The sequence below is a fragment of the Epinephelus moara genome, chromosome 17 (assembly GCF_006386435.1).
Source record: "Epinephelus moara isolate mb chromosome 17, YSFRI_EMoa_1.0, whole genome shotgun sequence".
NCBI lineage: Eukaryota > Metazoa > Chordata > Actinopteri > Perciformes > Serranidae > Epinephelus > Epinephelus moara.
Window position 1 is genome coordinate 7986861 of NC_065522.1, and position 21357 is coordinate 8008217.

General features: G+C 42.3%; 1 protein-coding gene across 2 annotated transcripts in view; it reads right to left on the reverse strand.

The window, feature by feature from the left end:
• LOC126404087 (protein phosphatase 3 catalytic subunit alpha) overlaps positions 1–21357 on the reverse strand; it is a 77658-nt gene that overhangs the window by 1699 nt on the left and 54602 nt on the right. The window contains exons 9-13 of one of the 2 annotated variants that reach the window (XM_050067077.1): positions 12010–12135; positions 11409–11480; positions 9495–9521; positions 8362–8446; positions 7101–7198 (exon numbers count right to left, since the gene is read on the reverse strand). In XM_050067077.1, coding sequence (XP_049923034.1) covers positions 7101–7198; positions 8362–8446; positions 9495–9521; positions 11409–11480; positions 12010–12135 — 408 coding nt within the window. The remainder of the gene's footprint in view (positions 1–7100; positions 7199–8361; positions 8447–9494; positions 9522–11408; positions 11481–12009; positions 12136–21357) is intronic. The other variant, XM_050067078.1, reaches the window with a different exon arrangement.

Consider the following 21357-nt stretch of genomic DNA (forward strand, 5'->3'; position numbering starts at 1 on the left):
CATTAACAACACAATCCCATTTTGAAAGAACAAATGATGTTTACGGTGACGCTAACAATAACACAGTTACTAACTCTTTCTGCTAAAGAGCTCAATGGCTAAAAATAATCTTACCTAATAGAATAAGTTTGTTTCAATGTCACGCCCTCTTGACTTTAGTCATTTGTTTACTTTCCTCACTTCTGTTTCTCTTCTTGTGAACTGAGCTGAACTGCCAATCACAGTGATTTCTGTCACTGATGGGCTCTGCCGTCCCAAACGCCACTAAACTGGTCGAATAAAGCTGACAAGGGCCGACTAGTGCCCAGCAGCGCGGGACACACCACAAAAACTAGAGCGACAGATGCTCACCAACAACCTGACACTGATTGACCGGCTTGGTGTGTCAGGGCCCTACAGACCTTACTTTAAAGGAACAGTCTGTCATTTTGGCAAATATGCTTATTCACTTTCTTGGGTGGAGTTTGATGAGAAGATCAGTTTGCCATAATTAGCATAAATATTGGAAAGGGGGAAACAGCTAACGTAGCTCTACAGCTCACTATTTAACATGCTGAACTATGTTGTTTTATCCATATTACAACAAATTTTGGGACCGTATGTGGAATTAAATGTGGGACTATTTTATGCCTTGGCAGGGCGGAGTAACAAGTCTTTTTAACTCTTTGCTGGAAATTAGCGGGGCTAAGCTAGCCACCCCTGACTGTAGCCTTAAATGAAGAGACAGAATTGAGAGAGGTATCGATCTTCTCATCTAACTCTGCGCAATGAAGTAATCAAGCACATTTCCCAAAATACCCACCAGTTCCTTCAACTGGACATACAAGTGTATGATGTGACACAAATCTGTGCTATTGAACCGTTGATAAAATTGTATAAATGTGTTTTTTTTTTAAGAACAGCAGCATATATTGTACAGCATGTTTACATATTCATCATTTTGAGTGTTTAGCGTTTAGTAACAGATGAACAATTAATATCAAAGGATATCAAACTCATTTTTATGAAATGACAACACATTAACACCATTTATCAGAGTTTCAAATGATATAACTACACAGACAAAAGGATTAAACAATCCTTCTAAATCTATAGAGGGTACCCCTGGCGTCAGGGTCAACAGGTTTTCACTGTGCCGTCGATTTACGCTTTAATCGCTGACACTGGACCGTCTAACAGTCATCTTGTACTGCTGCTTTGTTAATCTTAAACACTGTGTGCACTCTGTAAAAGGTAAAGAATATATAAATGGCTAATAAAGAATATCTTGACTCAGGCACATTCCAGAACACCTGAGGACCCCAAACATCCAGATCGCCCCGTCACGTCACAGATTAAAAAAAATGACAAAAAGGGAAGAAGGAGAATGATCAAAGAGACAAAAAAAAAGGAGTAGGGGAGGGAGAAATAAACACTAGAGTGGAGCCCACTGAGACATTCACTTCCACAAAATAGAACCACGTTGAGACTGAGCTCACGTACAAAGACACTACAGAGGTACTTGGGGTGCTAACGACTTGTTTAGTCTGCTTGGAGCATGCAGCAATTACGGGTTCACTGGAGGTTATGAGGGGTGGAGGTCACAACCGAGCGGAGTTAAATACAAACAAGATTCAATTGAACTGAATATTGGAATGAGGAGAAAAAATACCGGCTGGTTTATGAAATAACCACTGAGGTGAATAAAACCAAGCTGATAAAATGGCATCACATTTGTCAGCTCGACACTGTTTTATTCGATTCAGTGGGGTTCATAAGCGTCGCCTTGTTGCTCCAATATTCAGCTTGATCCAGTGTCCTTTCAGCCCGCTTTAACTCCAAAAATTACACCATTTTGTTACTTCCACCTTTCATAAAGGGCTGGGGATCTTAATGGTGATAACTATGATTGCAAAGAAGATGACCCTTTACTAGGATGTAATTTTAGACGACAAATTGGGGAGCGTGGAAAAGGGGGCATGATGGGTAGCGTAGTTGTGTTGCTGCATAGCACAGGTCAGACACAGGTTATTAGCAGCTCACAGGAAAGAACACGACACAGCAGGGCCACAGAGGATCCACATGGAGAGAGAAGCAGAGAAGTGTCTCGACACTACAATGGACTGTCCTCTAATGGGGCTAAAGAGGAAGTACTGGACAATTCCAACATAAATAGCAGCTGGCAAACTACTATTTAGCTCGCAGTTGAGGTTGTTCTTGCGCCAAAGGCGATGTAAATAAAACAAATTTGGGGGAGAATCCAATTTGGATTCCAAAGCCTCCTGTGGAGCGTTTGTCGCTATTAATTCAGATTCAACTCTAAAGAAAACTGCAGCATTATTACATTAATACAACAGCAACAACAATGCACAACTGCTTCGGTTGTTTCAAAGGGGAAATACCATGTAAGCTTTCATAGCAAGACTTCACTGGATTGTGTGAGGGCAGAGCAGGGGCCGCACTATCTTAGCCACACTTAAATTACAGTGTTGAGTGACTTTAATTAAACACTGTTTGTTTAACGGACCCCCTCTCTCTTAACTTACAAAGCTTCAGATAAGAGAACAAGTGTAACCTTCTAAGTGACTGTATACTGAGGCTTTATTATTGTACACAAAACTGCTGATTGCTTCTGTGTCTGCAGTCTGCAGGACATTAGGGATGCTGCATATAGAAAAGCACTGTATGAATTCTAGATACTGTAGTGGTCTAGCTCTGCTGGATGCAGTATGTTGATCCAGCCGGTGTCTCTAATATCTGGTAAAAAGCAAATTACAGCTGCCAGACAACCTGACGATACCCATTTATTTACACCTCCCACATTATGTGAGTGTGAATGTGCACTTTCTCAAGTGCAATCTCTGTCCTGAACCTGGATTGTCCCATCATTTTCCCTGTAAGATGCATAAAAAGTGATATTTAATCTTCTGAAAATGAGAGGCAGAGTATAGCTGTAGTGTTATAATAGCATGCTGTTAAGACTAGAACAACTCTATGTGTAGATTTCTTTCTAGAAATTTTCACTTTTTATGATAATTAAGGATAACCTGCAGATTCTGGTCAAAATGATATGCAGTATTTGCTTTGCTCTCACTCAAAATCACAGTGCGATCTTTGAAATCTGTGCTATGAAATCCGTTCCCCTTTAAAACGTGTGTGACCACAGGATTTCCTAATTACTTACTTCTTTTTTCTCTGTTAATACTATGCCACATTTTGTTAGCCCAAACACCCAACACACTCTATTCAAGCACCAGCGAGATGGATGAAAACCCAGTGGAAACCCCCTGTCTATTGCCATGAAAAGCAACAGAAGAGGGCAGCCAGACCCATTTACCTTCGTCAGCCTCAATAGCTTCAATAGTAGCTGAAGAGAAGAAGAGGGGGGTTGCAAAACGAATGAGAGAAGTGAGCAGAGGAGTTCATTTTGTCCTAGGAACAAGTCAATGAGCAGCAAAGACAGCCAATGCCGACAACAGAGGTTAACGTCATCTCCACATTTCATGACAAAGGACACATGGATGTTAGCGGAGAGGGGAGAGGAGGAGGAGGGAGAGGGATGAGCCTTAGCTTTTTGATGAGTTCCAGATCTGTAAAGGGAAGGTGACACATGTTTGTGGCAGCTAACGACCTCATGGAGAGGACTGCGTCTTTGAGGTACTTTGAAAAAGTCTGACAAAGAAATCAATGTAGTGACAGAAAAAAATGAATACTGCGGGGACGAACATTGATAGCCAATACAAGACGTTGAAGCTGGAAATATATTAGTTCTTTACTACTACGCATATCAGAGCAAACATGGAGAGGGAAATAGGACAGATGGAAAACAGGAATAAGGTCTAAATACGTATGTGGCTGTGGGTTTCATGGCTGAGGCTTAATTGATAATGTAAAATCGAAGCGCTGTAGACACATGGAGCGGCGTTACTGTTGTGTTGTGTGCGACATGAAGCAGCATCTGGAACTGCAGGATTAGCATCTTTTGATATCAGATATCAAAAATGCTGGCTTACTTTTTGTGAAGTGCGAGGGGAGGAAAAAACAACCTTCGGTGTTTTAACCACTTACCAATTTCTGACAGTCGTCCTTGAGATTATAAATCAACATACAGTACAACTGTGTAAAATCAGCTTTACACAAAGACAGGGATGAGGCAGGAGGTGACAGCAAAGTGACAGCTATACCGTACTGAAGACTACGGGACACACTACCATGAGGATGAGAAAAAATTACAAAAAGGCACGAGAGCAACAGACTGTAAACGGAATGGTTGATGGAGTCAACATTACAGTAGAAGCACACTGGCGTCGGCTTTGAAGGAGAAGAGCAATGTGATTCTACCAATGTTGCAACAGGAATCTCTGAACATCACTCTACCTTCACCGGGGTTCTCTTTAGTGTCAGCTGCTTCCACACGGCTCACATACAAATACTCTTCAACTTCCATAACCATATACTGTTATGCAGATCATCAGCAGAGACATAATTCTAGAGGTGCTAGTGTGTTTAGTGGTTTCAAACCCCTAAAAATACAATTAATGTTGGTCTCAGAGTCGTCTATTAAAGATGGTATTTGTGTCTACTACACATTTTAATTGGACATGCTTCATTCTATGAATTTAGAGTTTGTGTTAAGAGCTGTAGCTTTGTTTATTACTTAAAGGGATAGTTTGGATCTTTTAAGGTGGGGCTGTATAAGGGTACTTATCCATGGTCAGGGTGTTGCCTACAGCAGATGGAGGTCGACATGCCCACAGTTTGGAGAAATGGGCAGGAGTACTGCAACAGAAGCTATGGACTACTATGGATGGGCGCAGCAGCAAAATGTACGTTAACTACCTAAAAACAAAATCAGTTTGGGTTTACAGTATTTAGAATATTTTCACTGCTGGTCTACTGCTGCCTTTATCAGTTTGTTTGTTTGTGTCACTGAGTGACTTTGGTGTTTTAAAGGGCTCATCTGAATTTACCGAAGCCACACAATAACACAAACTACCAAACAAGTCAGCTGTAGACCAGCAACTCCTGTGTTCTGCAATGTTAAATCACTGTTTTTGTCAGTGGAGTCTGGTGGCTTCAAAGAGAGGGATTTAACAGCTTCAGTTCCCTGGCCGAAAGCACTGACTGATGGCAAAGTACACTAGTGAAAATATTCTTAGTAGCTTACACAAAAATTGATATTGACTACATTTTGTGGCTGACCCCAAACACAGCAGTACATTGCTTAGCTTCCTTGGCAGTACACCTGTCTGCTTCTCCAAACTCAGGGTGCACTGACTGTTTTCTACACTGACTAAGGATCAGTACCTCATACAACCTCAGTTCAAGAAAATCCAAACTATCCCTTTAATGCAAAACGAACACAAAAGTAGCCCTGTCCTTTCAGCTTAAATCCGTGGGGCTGACATAGAGGAGAGCATCACAGCCTCCTTTATTGAGAGACACGTTATTGATGTTTTCTCATTCCAATTCGGTCACTTCTCTGTCACAAATCAAAACTTACAATGCAGTTTCAAATGGGCACAGAGTCTGCGCGCTGTTTGTAGCTGACCAATATTCTGAAGACTGATTTCTGGAAGACTTTAAAATGCTCTGCTAACTCTTCAGCTGTTTGCAGCTGAGAATTCCCCATCACTCTATCTGCTACCTGCAGCTTCCTAAATCAAGTCTGTGCTATTTGCAAAAGCTTAAACTGAGTGCTGTTGTCCCTGAAAGTAAAACTATTGAACTTTGGGAAGAAAAAAGTGACACATTCTCTCATGTTGAAATGAAACATTGAATTCATGAATTCATAGGCGACAAAACACACTCTTCCTCAATTCAATTAAGTTAGGGGTTTTCCATTTATAGCGTTACTTGGTCTGGTCTGGTATGGTTAACAAACTTTACATGACTCGTGACTCTGTGTAGTGCTATATAGTCATACTCTCATTTGATTGATGATTGATAGTTGTTTGCACAGTGGACACCGTTCAGTAAATGTTACATAACTTGCTTTAATATAAAGAGGTACTTACTCTCATAGAGATAACAGATTTTGCTATTTAATGTAAAAAACTATAGCTTCATATGGTGTTTATGTGTGCAACGCAACATCGTGTGTGCTTAGGAAAGTGCGAGCTGATGCGTGAGAACCTGTGAAAGGAGAGGGAAGTTGTCTGGATTTCTGCTTTATTTTGTAAAGGAAAGGCAGACAGCAGCTATCCCCCTTTCATTCACAGTTGCTTGTGTCAATTCCAATTCATCCTCTGAATCACAGAGAGTCCCGCGTCTATCCCGACGGAGCACTGCTGAGATCCACAACTAGCAACTAGCAAATTTGGACAATAAAGTGACCATTTCCGTCAGGAGTCCCAAGTTAAATTTGAAGTTTGTAAAGGCGTTTCCAGAAAGCCTCGCTGCAGCAGCTTTGTCAAACTCATTTAGGGAGTGTTTGGAATTCAACATAAGAGGGTGGACTGAACTCTAAACTTGTCTCACAATAAAAATAAATAAATTTAAAAAAAAAAAAAAAAACACAACAGAATACTTGCACAACCGATTATACCTGCAGTTTCTAGAAAGAAAGGAGAAAGAAAAAGATACAGGTAATATTTGAGATAAAACCAGTGGAATACAGAAAGAGACGGGGACGGGGAGACAGGGTATTAATGTGAGACATCGGGAGGGAGACACATTAGAGAAGACAAAGGGACAAAGAAAATCTGCTGAATGTATCTGGCATTGTCTGGGAAGAGGGAACTATCTATAGGTACTTAATACTCTGTCGTTGTTTATCCAGGAAAAAATGCTGAACTACATTAAAGTTGAAAGAAAGCTCCGTAGAGCAGCTGCTTTTACTTTCAAGTATTTCACTAAAACATGCAGTATAGAGATGATACTGAGTGAAGCTGCCAAAACATTTAACTACACTTACAGTATTACTTTAAGGCAGCAATTTCAAATTCCTGGACCATCACTGAGGGAAAAGGGAAGGAGTCTGTACATACAATATTCCCTAAACACTGAGCTAGCACTTTATTCAGGGTATTGCTGTGTAAGGGGAATTTATTATATGTGTGCGAGAATCCGTTCTGAGGGGCCAAAGCTGGGGGTCTCGGGGCACTTGGTGACAGTCTTACCATTCTGCAGCTTTTCTTTGCCACCGGACAGCACTCCGCTTGGTAGCATGCCTGTTGGGGTCAGTCCCTTCAGTGTCAGCACGCTCTCGCTCTCCTCTCTGAAATATCAACACAGATATGTACGCTTTATCTACTAGGTGTTACTTTCTTGAAGCTTATTTTACTGTAGAACAATCAAAATTGTGATTGTTTTGGACAACTTAACACAAACTAAATCACTTAAGTATAAACTGCTTAAAACTAAAAAATAATGTGAGAACACACTCACTTACAGTGTGTTATATTAAAGCAGTAACAATTCTTTTTTTTTGGCCACCTGGGGGCAGTAAAACAAGCTGAAAACATAGCATCAATCTTTAGCAGCTAAATGCTCCACTATGTTCACACGCCAGTTGCTGGGCAGTTTGTACACAATGAGGTTATCAAACACACTTGCGTGCCGAGTTGATGAGAGCGATTAGACTGAACCGAAACAGTAAAATTCTCGGCCATAAACCACAACAGTGGCCTGAAATACGATAAAACAATCATAGGGTTGAGAAGAGCTGCAGTTGGGTGATAATTCTCTGTCCCAACAAATGACACCTTAAACACTACAAACAGTCATTTGACCTAGTGTTTATATAAAAATGTTGATTAATGCAGCTTTAAAGGTCCAGTGTGTAAGGTTTAGGGGGATTTAATGGCATATAGCCGTGAGGATTGCAGATAGCGATTCCTTCAGTGTTTACGGTTCAGGAAGTTGTTACCGTGAGCCGAATTATCCACAGAGGTCTAATCCTCTCCAGAGCAAACAGACGTGGTGATTTTAACCAATAAAAACACGGAATAAAGCAATTTCACATTAAAGAATCTGTGTTTTTCCATTGCTCTTGTCATGGAGGGTCTGTTAACTACGCTGGATGAGGCTAAAACGCTAACTCTAAAGCTATCTTGAGCCAGTGTTTGATTTGTCCGTTCAGGGATACTGTAGAAACATGGTGGTGTAACATGCAATCTCAATAAATAAGGACCCGTTCCCTATGTAGATATAAACAGCTCATTCTGAGGTAATGAAAACACAAGGATTCTTATTTCCAGGTGATTTTACACTAAAGAAAACACACTTATTATTATGTCATATTCCATTGCTGCCAATATGTCCCCCTAAATCCTACACACTGGACCTTTAAAAATTTCATTCAAGTTCCTGTAATGGAATAGCAACATGGGACATGGTAGAACATACAGCAAACAAGGGTGTTTTTTCATGTCTGCATACCTGAGCACGGAAAATACCCTGGCCATCTTCCCAATGGCACGGATCTTGTTGCGGATGACCTCTTTACGAGCAGAAGCTGTGGCACCTGGAGGGGTCAGAAGTCAGACAAAGTCATACAAACTGTGACTCATGCATGTTAAACCATGTCCTGTGGAAGTTTAACATAGACTCCATTGTCTGTGTTTTGTGTCCCTTAACATTTAGTAAATCTGCTGAGTCAGAGCGAGTCTGGTTGACTATTAGTTTCATCGTGAAGTGCATCAGACGAACACGATGCAAACACAGTGTGGTTATTAAAGCCCAGGGTTCAGCTCATATGAAATAGTTTGAATCCATCCACACATCACAACAACTGGGTTTCAGTACACTCATGCTGCCTGTGTGTATCGTCCCACAATTGAAGTCCCTTTAACTCCTACACGCTATTTTCCCCAGGTTATATTAAACCATGTTACATCATCTGTAAATGGCCTGGCCCTTGTCCAAACATGTCTCTTCCGTACGTTCGATGAGCACACTCTATATGAATTTTCCTGTGCTGTGTTTGGGTTTGCAGGGACTCAAACAGGAATTTTCCTGGACTGGAAAACAAAACTTTGTTTAAAGAGACCTTTATTACAGAATAACAGTTTCAAGGCCCCAGGGAGCCTACTTGGAAAATGCATGAAGTATGAAGGATGGAAATGAAGCTGATGTGTGGTGAAAGGCTGGGTAAAGGAAAGAGCGGACAGTCTCATGTCTAGTTTAAGACTCTTCCTTTCATCGTCTATTGAATAAACTACTACTACTTTAACACGTGTGTCTCAACACAACTGATCCCTTGTAGTAGCAAGGATTATTTTTAATGTATACAGCAAACACATTAATTTAACTAAAGCGAATGACCTTCCTTTAAATCATTTTTTTCTCTGTGTCAGATTTGGCCATAGCTAAAGCAGGAGCATGTAATTGTAACATTACCAACACATCTTCAAGGAAACCAATTAAAAAGAGATCAATAGAAAGGCTCAGTAGTAGTGTTAGAGGGTGCTTTAAACAGTGCCGTTAGTTGACAGACTTCTGAAACGCAGAGAGCAAGCACTGGACAAAGGTCTATCTACCTCTGCACACACCATCATGACTAATGTTTGTACCTTTTTTGGGGGGATATATTAGCTGTCCTTCTCATGAAACACCCCCAGAAGAGAAGACAAGAGAAAGGACAGAGAGATCAGTGGATGGCTGTAGAATGAAAGGAGGAGGTGGCGGAGAGGGGGCGGATGGCGAAAAATAAGAGGCAAGAAAGCACAACGAGTGTAAAGAAAAGCGATGCCTTGAACACAAAACTCTGGAAAACATAGAAAAGAGAAATTAGATGAGGTAAACCAAGGTAGTGACAACATCACAGAAAATGAGACAGAAAAAGAAAGGAGAAGAATGCAAAGAAATATGTGGAGAAAAAAAATATAATAATGAAATATCAACATAATGGCAATTGGAAACCATGGAAACAATAGCAGATAAAGAGCAGGGCAACAAGAGGATTATACAGGCACAGAAAACAAGATCATGAGTGAGAGACAAAGGAAAGAGAAATCCCAGTGTCAACAGAGTGAATACAAACAAAATAAATGAGTGCAAATGGCTGCAAAACAGAAAAATAAATGAGATTAAGAAGAAACAGTAAAGTGAAAATGAGGGCAAAGAATATAAAGTGAATTGACTAAAAGCACTGAGTGGATGAGATGGCAGGAAATGATGAGATGTTAAAGGATGGTTAATTATTCAAGGGACTGTGTTGTGTGTGAGCTGTGCCAAAGTACAAATAAAAATACTTTGAATTTAGATTTAAAAACCTGAATTATGTATTCAAAATTAGAATTTAAAGGTTTACTACCCAGGATTACCTGTTGTTGTTTGTACACATGCTCGCCAGAAAAAGTCAAAGTATAAGCCAACCCCAGATTCACTCTCGTTTGGCGCTTTGCCTCACTATATTTGTGTTTTTCTGGTGTTTTGTCTCGGATGCCTGCTGCTTACAGTCTGGCAACTGGTCGCTACTTATTTTTTACAAAGCCCCGACCTCATCTGAGCGCTGTGGGGGTGCAGCCCATAATGTCCACAGCACAGAAAATAAGAGGGAAATCAGAAAATACAGCCAGAGGGGAGAGAAAAGTGCAGAAAAATACACCACCACACACTTCTGCTGGGTGGTAAGTGATATAAATAAATTTTACTGCCTTAATTACTTACTTATATTCCCCGATTATTAATCCCCCAATCACATGGTCTTAACTTCTATCAAATGTAGCATTTACATGTTTTAAAAAGTTTAAAATAAAGCTGAAATCTGTCCACATCCTGACACTCCACCCCTGGGTGCTGTTTACACAATCAAACTGTGTGCATTAGTAAACACAGAGACAGAGAGAGAAAAAGAGGGAGAGAGAAGGAGCGGGAAGGACTGGTGAGATAATTTCCTGTTTGGCAGTAAAGGGTGTGGCGGGTGAAGAGAAACTGGTCATCTCATTGTAGATAGGCTCTGACCCGGGATCAAACAGATGACTCGCACTTGCCACTATTCTATGGTGATAAAAGCATGATTACTGCATGACTAACTGTGATGTGTGAACCCAGGAGGAGGAGAGTGATCGAGTTAGTGCAACAAAACACCAACAATTGCATTTATGGCATTTAAACACATTCAAGGCCTTGATTTTTTTTCTTGTCAGACTTTCTGAGGATTTGCTGATATAACAGGTGTTGAAATGAAATATTTCCAAGCTGCTGAGAGCGATACAACAAAGGTTTATTGATTCGACTGTGTCATGAGTCAAATCATTTCTGGATTGTCCCTTTTTGTTAAAGAAGGTTTAAAAAATGTAATATATTTAAACTGAATAGTCTGCAACTAGAGCAAAGCAGCCATGCTATGTGCAAAACCCCAAGGAATGTGTGTGTATGAGACTTCGAATGAGTGTCTGGTGCTCCTATTAGCAGAGGACTCTCTCTAGTGGAGCAAAAGCAAACTGCAGTGAGAACTGTTGCAGTCTGCCTGCCGTGCTTACCGTCAAGCTCCTCGTCAGTCGTCAGCTCATCATTGGAGCAGATGCTCAATACGTTCACTAGCATCTCAGTTACTGTAAAGAAATCAGAAAAACACAGATTTTACAACATGACACTCATTTATTAAATCACCACCTCATGAGTAATCTTCACATCTGTGCATGTGTCTGGGGAAGAAGTCCAGCCACACCACGTCATGTGGCGCTAGTTAGACTAGTCACCCAAGTGACCCCTTTGCACACACCCAGTGAGGAGTGTCCATCAGTGACCTTGCAACATTGCTAGGAGTGGCCCTGCGCGGAAAGGTCACACCCAAAATAGGCTTCACGGAGTGAGTGCATCAGTCATAGTTCTGTGTGATTCATTGTCACAGATATGACAGTGGGGGGCCCTAAAAACCAAACGCCTGGAACAATCCTCAAGGCAGAGAGAGAACGCAAACCTCTGCTCATGTTTTGCAAGGTTTCATCTTGTACTTACTGCTTATTTACAGACTTTTTATAACCAGTATGTCTTATAAACAATACTGCGTGTACTCGATGTTCTCATTTGATGTATATTACATTGAAAGCATACTGAGCTTGTATGTGTGTGCGCGCTCACCCTTCTCCCCGACAAAGGGCAGGGACCAGGTGAAGACGTCCATGAAGTTGGGCAGCCAGTAAGGGTGAGGCGAGCAGTTGAACTGTCGGATGTTCATCACATTGTTCTCGTACTTCAGCACTGCCGCTGGGGAAGGGAAGAGAAGAAGAGGAAGGTGGTTGTTAAAGTATGTCAAAATGTGTGAGGTACAAACAAGATGAATAATATTCATAAAACCTTCAATGTACAGATCGATTCTGATTATTGTAACATTTGTGTATATAATACATGTTGCAACTGACAACTCTAGTCTCAGATCGTACACAGCAGTCTGAAATCGATACTTGAATCCATACTTCAACAGACCAAGAGAAAGCATCTGAATGAGGTCCAGGTCCATTACCAGCTTCCATCCTGTTCCCAACCACCACTTAGAAACACTGTGTGGTCTCAGCAACTTCACATACCAAGGTACGTATCCCTCTCTTAGCCCAACATGCTATTAGCCCGGAGAGAGTCACCCACAAAAGTACTCAGCCTAAAGTACCAAATAACACGCATGGCTGTTGGAAAACATCACCGTCTGAAGAGCTAACAGGATGCACATTAAATGGAAATATCAAAAGAATGGTCAGACGGATTGTTTTGGAAATAAAACTTTGAGCACGAAAAAAGACGACCAAGATATGCTTCACTTGTAAATACTTTTTAAACAAACTGGCAATTTGTGTCTTTATGTGTCTAGTTAAGTCAGTCCCCGAGGGGCAGAGACATTTCTTATTATTGTTGGCGCTACTGTCACAAAGGTAACTGGATCACTTTCTGTTTTCTGTAGAGGCTAGGAACTAGTTTCCACAGTTACTTCAGTTGTTCCACGTCCACCATTTTTGCTACTGGGGATACTAACTGCAAAGAACTTCCATTGATACTCTTTGGTAACTGGGGATAGCTGCCGATAACTACATGGAAAACAAAAACGCTATCCTCTTTCTCATTTTGTTCGCAAATGGTGATGCACAAAATTGAACCTTCATTTTCCCTGCACAGCGTAGCTGGTGGCAGACAGACTTCTGAAATCGACATTTACTTGATAAATTAACACAAAAAATACGTTTATTTCCCATTTAAATAGAGCAATGTCACATTAATAAACACTTAAATGTGAAAAGTCCTTGGCTGTTTTTGTTGTTTACCTTTCCTAGTTAATGATTGATGAGCTGCAGGTACTGCGCAGACCTGTGACTAAACAAAATCACCACTTGCTACAGTACAGAGCTCTGTTTGGCTGAAAAAAAACAAACAATCAAGAAAAGTGGCCAAAACACTGTCATCAACACCAAGACTGAACTAAAGCCTGGATGTCACTCAAGATTTTGTCAGACGCTGTCAGTCAGCCTCTGGGTGATGACAGTGAATAAAAGGATCCGGTATAAAACTTCCTACACAGAGACATTTTAAGGTGATGTAACAGCAGCATTTGTCAATCTCTCACTCTGACAGAAGGACTAATATATATGCAGAATAAACTGTGTAAACTGAGGAGCTAAATCTGCACAAGAATCAAAATGCAGGTAACCACGGTTTGGGGTAAAAAGAAAGAAAGAAAAAAAAAAAATCAATTCCCGTTTTTCCAGCTCTGGAACATTTCCTCTGCATATTGATTACCGCCCACAGTTGCTGCAGCATGTCTGTCATTCACAGGATTGGATACATGAGTAACATCACAGAAACACATTGCTCAGCATTTGGGCTCTATAGGCGGAGCACTTTTCATTAGTTAACAGAAAACCATTAATTCCTTGGGAGAAGGGAGGGAGGGAGTAGCCAGAGACAGGGAGATGCAACCATGTACTCCTACTGACCTGCTTCTGCCATCATCAACTTGTTCCTTCTAATGCTGCTTCAAATGCTAAAATATATGTGTTGCGTCATTTCAAGAATTTATATAGCCCCTTTTACACTGCCTGTTCAAGGTAGGAATGTCAATGTCATTATTCCACCTCAACATTCTTTACTAAGGGTACAATCACGCAATGGGGGGGGGGCATACTTGCCCTGACAGCCCAAGCCAATGGAGGGTTGTCGGTTGGCATTGGTGTGCCCTGCACTGCTGGCTCTTGTCAGCTCTAGTTGGCTTTTTTCTGCCAATTCAGCATGCTGTACTGGTGACTGCAGAGCCCGTCGGTGAATAAAATCACTGTGCAGTTCAGCTTAATGCAGGAGAAAAGAAACGTAAGTGAGGAAAGTAAACAAACAGCTGAAGTCAAGAGGGAGTAAGACCAAAACAACCTTGTTACATAAAGTAAGATTAGTTTTCTCTAGCGATTGAGCTCTTTAGCAGAAACGGTTTGTTATGGTTTGTGTTATTGTTCACTGGTGCATGGTAAATAAATGTGCTAACTGGCTAACTAGCATCAAGTCAGTCTTCCAGTTCCCCTTTTTGAATGGGGGTTACAGACGACCGCCATCTGCTTGTGTGAAGAGTTATTTCCTTTCATGAAGCCGAAGAACGTGCTGTTGGCCATCGGCTGAAGTCTTTGCTATGTGTGTAAAGGGGACAGCAGGACGGGACCAAAGGCTGGAAGGGTGTGGCATTCTGACATGTTATGTGTCCGACCCCCTGCCGGGCGATTTAGAAAGTGGCTAGAACAGTTAGCAGCTAACTCAAATAAGAACAGCAGCTGAAAATGGCCACAAATTAGGATGAATATTAGGTTCGGGACCTCTAGTTATGTCATGCTAGAGGTCGATGCTGTTGTGTTGAACAGCATGCCCATCACGCCTCTTTTACTTCTGGAACGCCAACATGCTATATAAAATCAGGCGGCATTATGCCTGCCCTGTTTGGGTCTGTATAAAAAAAAAGCAAAGGCAGTGTCATGAAGAGACTTTGGTGTGGCCCTACTGTGCAATCTCTCTGTGTAAAAAGGGCTAATGACTAAGTTTACCTTCAGGAGAAAGTTCAATAGTTCAAAAGTTTGCAAATGCACTTGCTTTCTTGCTGAGAGTTAGATGAAAAGATCAAGTCAGTGGATCTTCCGAAATGTTGGCCTATTCCTTTAAAACATGTATTTTGTTTTAATTTTAGTAAGAAACTAAAATGAATCCCATCAGAAAAAATATGTTACAACCATAAATAAATCTACACACAGTGGCTTTAAATTATTCAGGCTGTTATATTAATCATGTAAGAGTTGAGACTCCAGCGGGTGTGGTTCAGTCGGTGTTCACAAGGGGGTGGAAAGTGCAGCAGAATAAAAACAGCAGAACAAATAAGCTGTGTCTTGTGTTATTTATTAAAGCCAAAAAACACAAGACAGGATTTGTGTTAAGTTTTCTGTTTTTGCCCTATTCAGTATATGAGTTTATTTTACAGAACGCCTTATCATTATCACATGATCTCTGCGCCCCGCTGACATAGAAACCAACTCCCAAACACTGACCACAGCATGCCCCGGCCCTTGTGACCTCACCCATGATTAAGGCACGGTGTGAACTTGGGTGCTGAGGAAAACATGAGAGCCACCCAACATAAATATATCTGTGCTGTATATAGAGGCCCACAGCCTCTTACATATACAAGGCCAGTCTGGTGGCCCAGATCAGAGGAAAGCGGACACCGTGGCTGGATCACCATGGGGGACTTTCCTGCCTCGGCCCCTGTCCGGTCGGGAATAGCAAGTCATCAAACCTGGCATCCCAAGCAGCTATAACCTCAGTCGCAACACAAATGGGGTCAGAAGACATCCTGCTAGGCTGGGGTTTGCCTCAGTGTGTGTGTGTGTGTGTGTGTGTGTGTGTGTGAGATCAATGAGGCATGGTAATGCATATAGTGCAGTAACTATGCAATCAAAGTGGTCCCTTAAGTATTGCAAAGCATTACATTCCACCGCTGTCACCTCTTTATCCCAGGCTGCACAAATGAACACACACACACACACACGCACACACACACACACACACACACACACACACACACACACACATACTCCAACACAAACAGAGGACTCTCCTGCAGGGGAACATCCACAAACTGTATAATTATTATACTGTTATTATCAATATCAACAAAACACTGTCCAATAAGAAAAGTATTGCATTAATCCAACACACTCCACTCAGACGGGGCTGTGGGTGTTTATGCGTGTGCGTTGGCGTGCATGAAAGCAGTCGCACGCGTGGGCAGGCATTGCATAAACATCACATACTGCATAAACATGGTCGAGGCACTTGATTGAATGCAGCCATGGAAGCCCAGAGGGAAAAAGGCAGAGCGGGGGAGAAGGTCAGCTCCCCTGCCGTCCCTCCTTCAAATCGGATTCCCTTTAAAGGAACAGACACACCCGACAACCTCCCCCGTACCAAACAAACACACTCGTCAAGCTCTGGGTGCGAGCAGGTCAAGGCCCATTTTCTTTTTTTTTCCTAGATAATGCATTAAACATGCAGATGAGGGTGACGGGAGCAGCACTTTGCTGCTTCCCTATTATCAGAACATGCTTTACTACAAATGCACAATTATATGCAAAGTTATTTCTCTTCCAGCAGGATGGCACTGCCTTTGTGGCGACCAGCTGTGAGTTCTGTGTTTAACACTGCATGACAGCCACTAGATGTCTCTGCTGCTCTGGTGGTGGTTGGCAGGGTAGCTGAGGCCAAGCCTGCTGTCACGGTAACACATATATTGCAAGGCGACGCCCGCTCATTAATTATTCATGAGGGAGTGCCTTGAGTTGGTTTCCCCGGTAACGAGGACTGTTAAATCTGCTTTGAGATGAGGGGGAGATTCCCACCGTCCTGCCCTGATGCTTAATGCTGACTGCAGATCTGTCTCCAAGGCCTCTTGTATCAAGTTCCACTGGATTAGTATTCCAGGCCAACCGTTTAGACCTTCTTGGTCCATTACGCTCAGTGCTCTACTTCCATTTGATGTCAGACATGTGGATGGTAGGGGCTGAATGTAGTCCGCGTACAGCTGGACAATGCATGAATGGTTTCTAATTCATTTTCAGTTAATAAATCAATGAGACCATTTGCAGCAGCACAGAAAATTGCAGCTCCCATGTTCACACAAAGACAGGGCTGGGACAAAAACCTTATCATGTATGACAAATGAACAGCTGACAACAGGTGGTTTTGAATTTCAGATTATTTTGGTTTTAAAGTAAAACATGTTGACTCAATTATTAACTTCTGCTGGAGCTTTCAATTACATCTCACGGTCTGGACAAAGGAAGCTTTTGACTTCAAAATTTTTTAGTTTGAAAATAAAGATATCTTGAGGTTTGTTTTTTATTTAAAAATTCTGATGACTTTTTATTATTATTATTATTATTATTATTATTATTATTATTTTTTAATATACTTTATTAATCCCCCTGAGGGGAAATTCAATTTTTTTCACTCTTTTGTCATTAACACACAGGTCCGAAAGACACACACATGCACAAACAGGACCTATACATGCACTAAGTGGAGAGATGTCAGAGTGAGGGGGCTGCCTTGGTCAGGCGCCCCAAGCGGTTGGGGGGTTCGGTGCCTTGCTCAAGAGCACCTCGGCAGTGCCCAGGAGGTGAACTGGCACCTCTCCAGCCACCAGTCCACGCTCAATATTTGGTCCGAATGGGGACTTGAACAGGCGACCCTCCGGTTCCCAACCCAAGTCCCTATGGACTGAACTCAAGGTTCAAATAATAGCTTTTTCTGGAGCTTTCAGCTGCATCTCATAGTCTTCTTCAGTGGACAGAATTTGCTCAGTTGTCAGGGGTATCGCTCAAAATAAAGCAGGGCTCAAGTAAAATGCCACGTCGGGCTAGTAAATCTGGCAACTCACTTGCCTGATGGGGCAAGTGGTAAAAAAACAAAAGAGCACATTATTTTTTTCCGGAGCTGATGATGGACACAATGAAGGAAGCTAGCCATCTTACGTCCTTCTGATCTCTATTCAGAGTTGCACATTTGCAATACTGATCAGGCAACAAAATGGCGGCGGGTAAAAACAAAGTTAAGCGCAAGCGAGCATTTCAATTATACTGGATAAAAAGTTCAGTTGGGTGGCATTAGAGGATGTGGGTCAAACTCCAACTACAGTATGTATTGCACAGTTAGCCACAAGTTTGAGAAGTGGATAAAATGTGGGTCTTTGTCAAAGGCATGTCAAGTTAACATGATATTTAACTTCGTTAAATACCTATCTTTACCTTCGTGTCTTTTTTGTTATGGGATGGCAGCTAATAAATAAAACAATAAGGGTGCTTTCAGACCAAGAGTTCGCTTGCTTTGGTCCAAATCGGGGACTAATTTTGTTACAAAGTTGCATAATTGCCTAGAGTTAGTTTGAGATCTCACGGCAGCATTTATAAGCGGACCAGATAATAATAATAATGATGCCTGCGAGAGAAAGAGATCACCTCTTCAAGAAGGTCTCGGTTGTTTTGGTGCCCATCCGAGTGCGATTGCTGTGTTCACACCTGCCCAAACGAATTGTGCTTAGGGAGCAAACAAACTTGAGTTCCACTGAGCCGAGCCGAACCAAACAGGGCAGGTGTGAAAGCACCCTTGGTGTATCGGCAAGTAAAACTGGACTTTGGGCATGTATGTTTCTGACCCACTTGCCAGACGGGGCATGTGAAGAAAAACATTAATGTTGAACCCTGTAAAGTATGTTGGGGAGTTTTATGATGGGAATGGGAGCAATGATTCTAATCAATAAGCACAAGTCAAATCAGAATTAATAAAACCTCAACAATACCCAACACTTGCGCACTCTCAGTGACCTGTAACTGGGCATTTAATAAACTGTAATGAGGTTTAGATCCCAGTTGGTCTGGAACAAGAGGAGCCTGTTCTGCATGACATTACGCTGTTAATTTTTCTTGTTTGATGCAGCATGAAAAGTTTTGTAACTGAACCATGTTTACAGGAAACTGAAGGGAAGCCCAGTAACGACCAGAGTGATAACAGATGGGTGGGCATCTGCAGCCAGGGATACTCTTCTCACTGGCACTCGTGACGAGGGGGGAAAAATGAATTCCCTGCTGCGCTGGCGTCATCGCTGCCCTAGCTTCCATCCTGCTATTTATTCCAGTGGCAGGGCCAGGAGCCAATCATGCCACTCCATTTCCTTTCTCTTCAAATCCCCCATCTCTGCTACCTACCCATCAGCGCCTAACCGCCGGCAGGAAACAGTGTAAAAAGCGAAAACCCTGTCCAGTTTGACCTGCGAGTGAACCACAGTGACCCCTTCTCTCGGCAACAGCGCATTCCTCTTTCTTTTAGAAAAATGCATTCAAGTTTCCACTCCATCAGTCCGTTCCTGTTTCCACCTCATCATCAAACAATAACACAAGAGTGGAACGAGACATTTATTTGGTTATGTAAGCTTTAACAGGTGTGAGATGGATTTAACCCAACCAATCCTTCACTGTCTCGAGGCTGAAATAAAAAAAATTAGCGTCAGCGGCGCTGGCAACAACACTGTCATTTAGTTTTTTATTCCATCCAAGCACCATAACCATTAGGATTCAGTTGTTGGCTTTCGGGACCAGTCAATAATGATGCAGCAGAAAACATTCCATTAATACAAAACCGCAAGCAATCTCCAAAGTGTGCAACTGCCAACTACACCCCCCTCCTCTCCGCCTCTTTCTCTCCACTGCAGTCACTTCAGGACTCAAAAGCTCAACCAGTGAAAACTGCTAAATCACTGCCGCTGTGTTTTCATTTAACACAGCTCCCCTGCCTGCTTGAGGGGTGCAGCGTGCAGGGGTCAGAGCTGCGATGGATGGCTGGTCAGCGCCTGACACTTACTGCAAAGCCAACAGTTTGACTTAAAAGAAAAAAAGGGGGATGGCTGGCGACCCTGAAGCTGGATTTTATCTTTATAGAATCCTAAGCATCGTGCATGTGTTGATTATTCTGACTCAGCTTTGAGTTCCATTTACTTCTAGTAGAGGAGTTTTTCTCTCCCCGTTAGTGGTGCCTCATAGATATCCTACGCCTCCTCCTCTCTAGCGGGAGGGGCTCTTCTCACTACTTTTCCCCTCCCCACACAAAGAGGTCTCATTGGTTAATCTGGCCAACTCCCAACACTATATTGATGGGACCTGCTGATGCCTCCTCCCTCCCCTTCAAGATTTATGTGCCCACTCGATTGGCCATCAATCACGGGACATGCTCAGTGGGCTCCCAGCTCCGGCAAGCTAAGAGCAGACCAATTCATTACAGAGGCTTTGGTTCTACCGGTGAACCCCACCCACATGACTGATTAGAAGAGCATCAACAGGACTGATAGGGCTGAATTGGTTAGCTGTGCCTGTGCTATGGAACTGTGGGGGGAAAATACATCAAGCAGATGATTGATAAAGTGAATTGGGAACCAAGTAATTACATGACCACAACTTGTTGAAGTTTTAAGAGCTTTAACATAAAATCTCTGGCAAAAACCTTTAGCTTGAGGGATGTTTATTTGCTTGGGAGTTGCTCTTTTCCCCTGCTCTTATATTTCCCTTTTAAGCCAAAGATCTTGCCACTTTATGAAAGATTTAGCTGAAGAGAAAAGCGTGTACCATTTTCAAGCAGTGACAGTGACTGATGAGAGAAATGAGGAACATGCAGTCCTGCCAGGTAAGATGTATCTGTGTGCCTAAATGATGGCAGCTCTAAAAACAAACAGAGTAATCTTTTTTTCTTTCTGATAACCGCTCTTACTCTGGGAGGCATTTTATCAACTGAAGGTCAGCCAGTTGCAGCTACGAACAGGGCGCAGACCAAATCATTTTAGATACTTTTGACTGTTCCACGTTGAGCTCGAGAGGTGCAAGTGATTTGCCAGGCAATTGGCTGCCAAAACTAAAAACAACATGCGCTTGACATCACTTTGTTTGTTTGTTTGTATTGTGTTGTGTTGACTGTGAGCCCTAGGAAGATTAGTTGGCATGGAACAAATGGGGTCCTAATAATAAACAACGATCCAGACGGGCAAACTGCCACGCTGTTCCTTCACTATCCTTATTGTGCAGGGAAGGAGGCACGGAGGTAGCTCGTGGGGGAAAGAGTAAACAAATGCAACCAAATCTCAGATCAGAGAAACACACCTGCAAATGGGCCAAAAGAAAACAAAAAAAGGACAGCCCTCGCTCCCTTGTGAATCACACTCTCACCAGCAGCACTGCAGCATGGAGCTCTGTTATGGCGTTCCATCATGAGAGACACCGCAAAAAAACAGCGTGCACCAGCACCATCACTCTTCCCTTCCCTTCCCATTTCCATTTCCTGTGGTTTGCCCACCGCCACCCCCATCCAAACATGCCCCCACAGCCAAGGCAGATACTGTCTGTTCTCTGGGGGAAAAGTGCTGACTCACAGCAC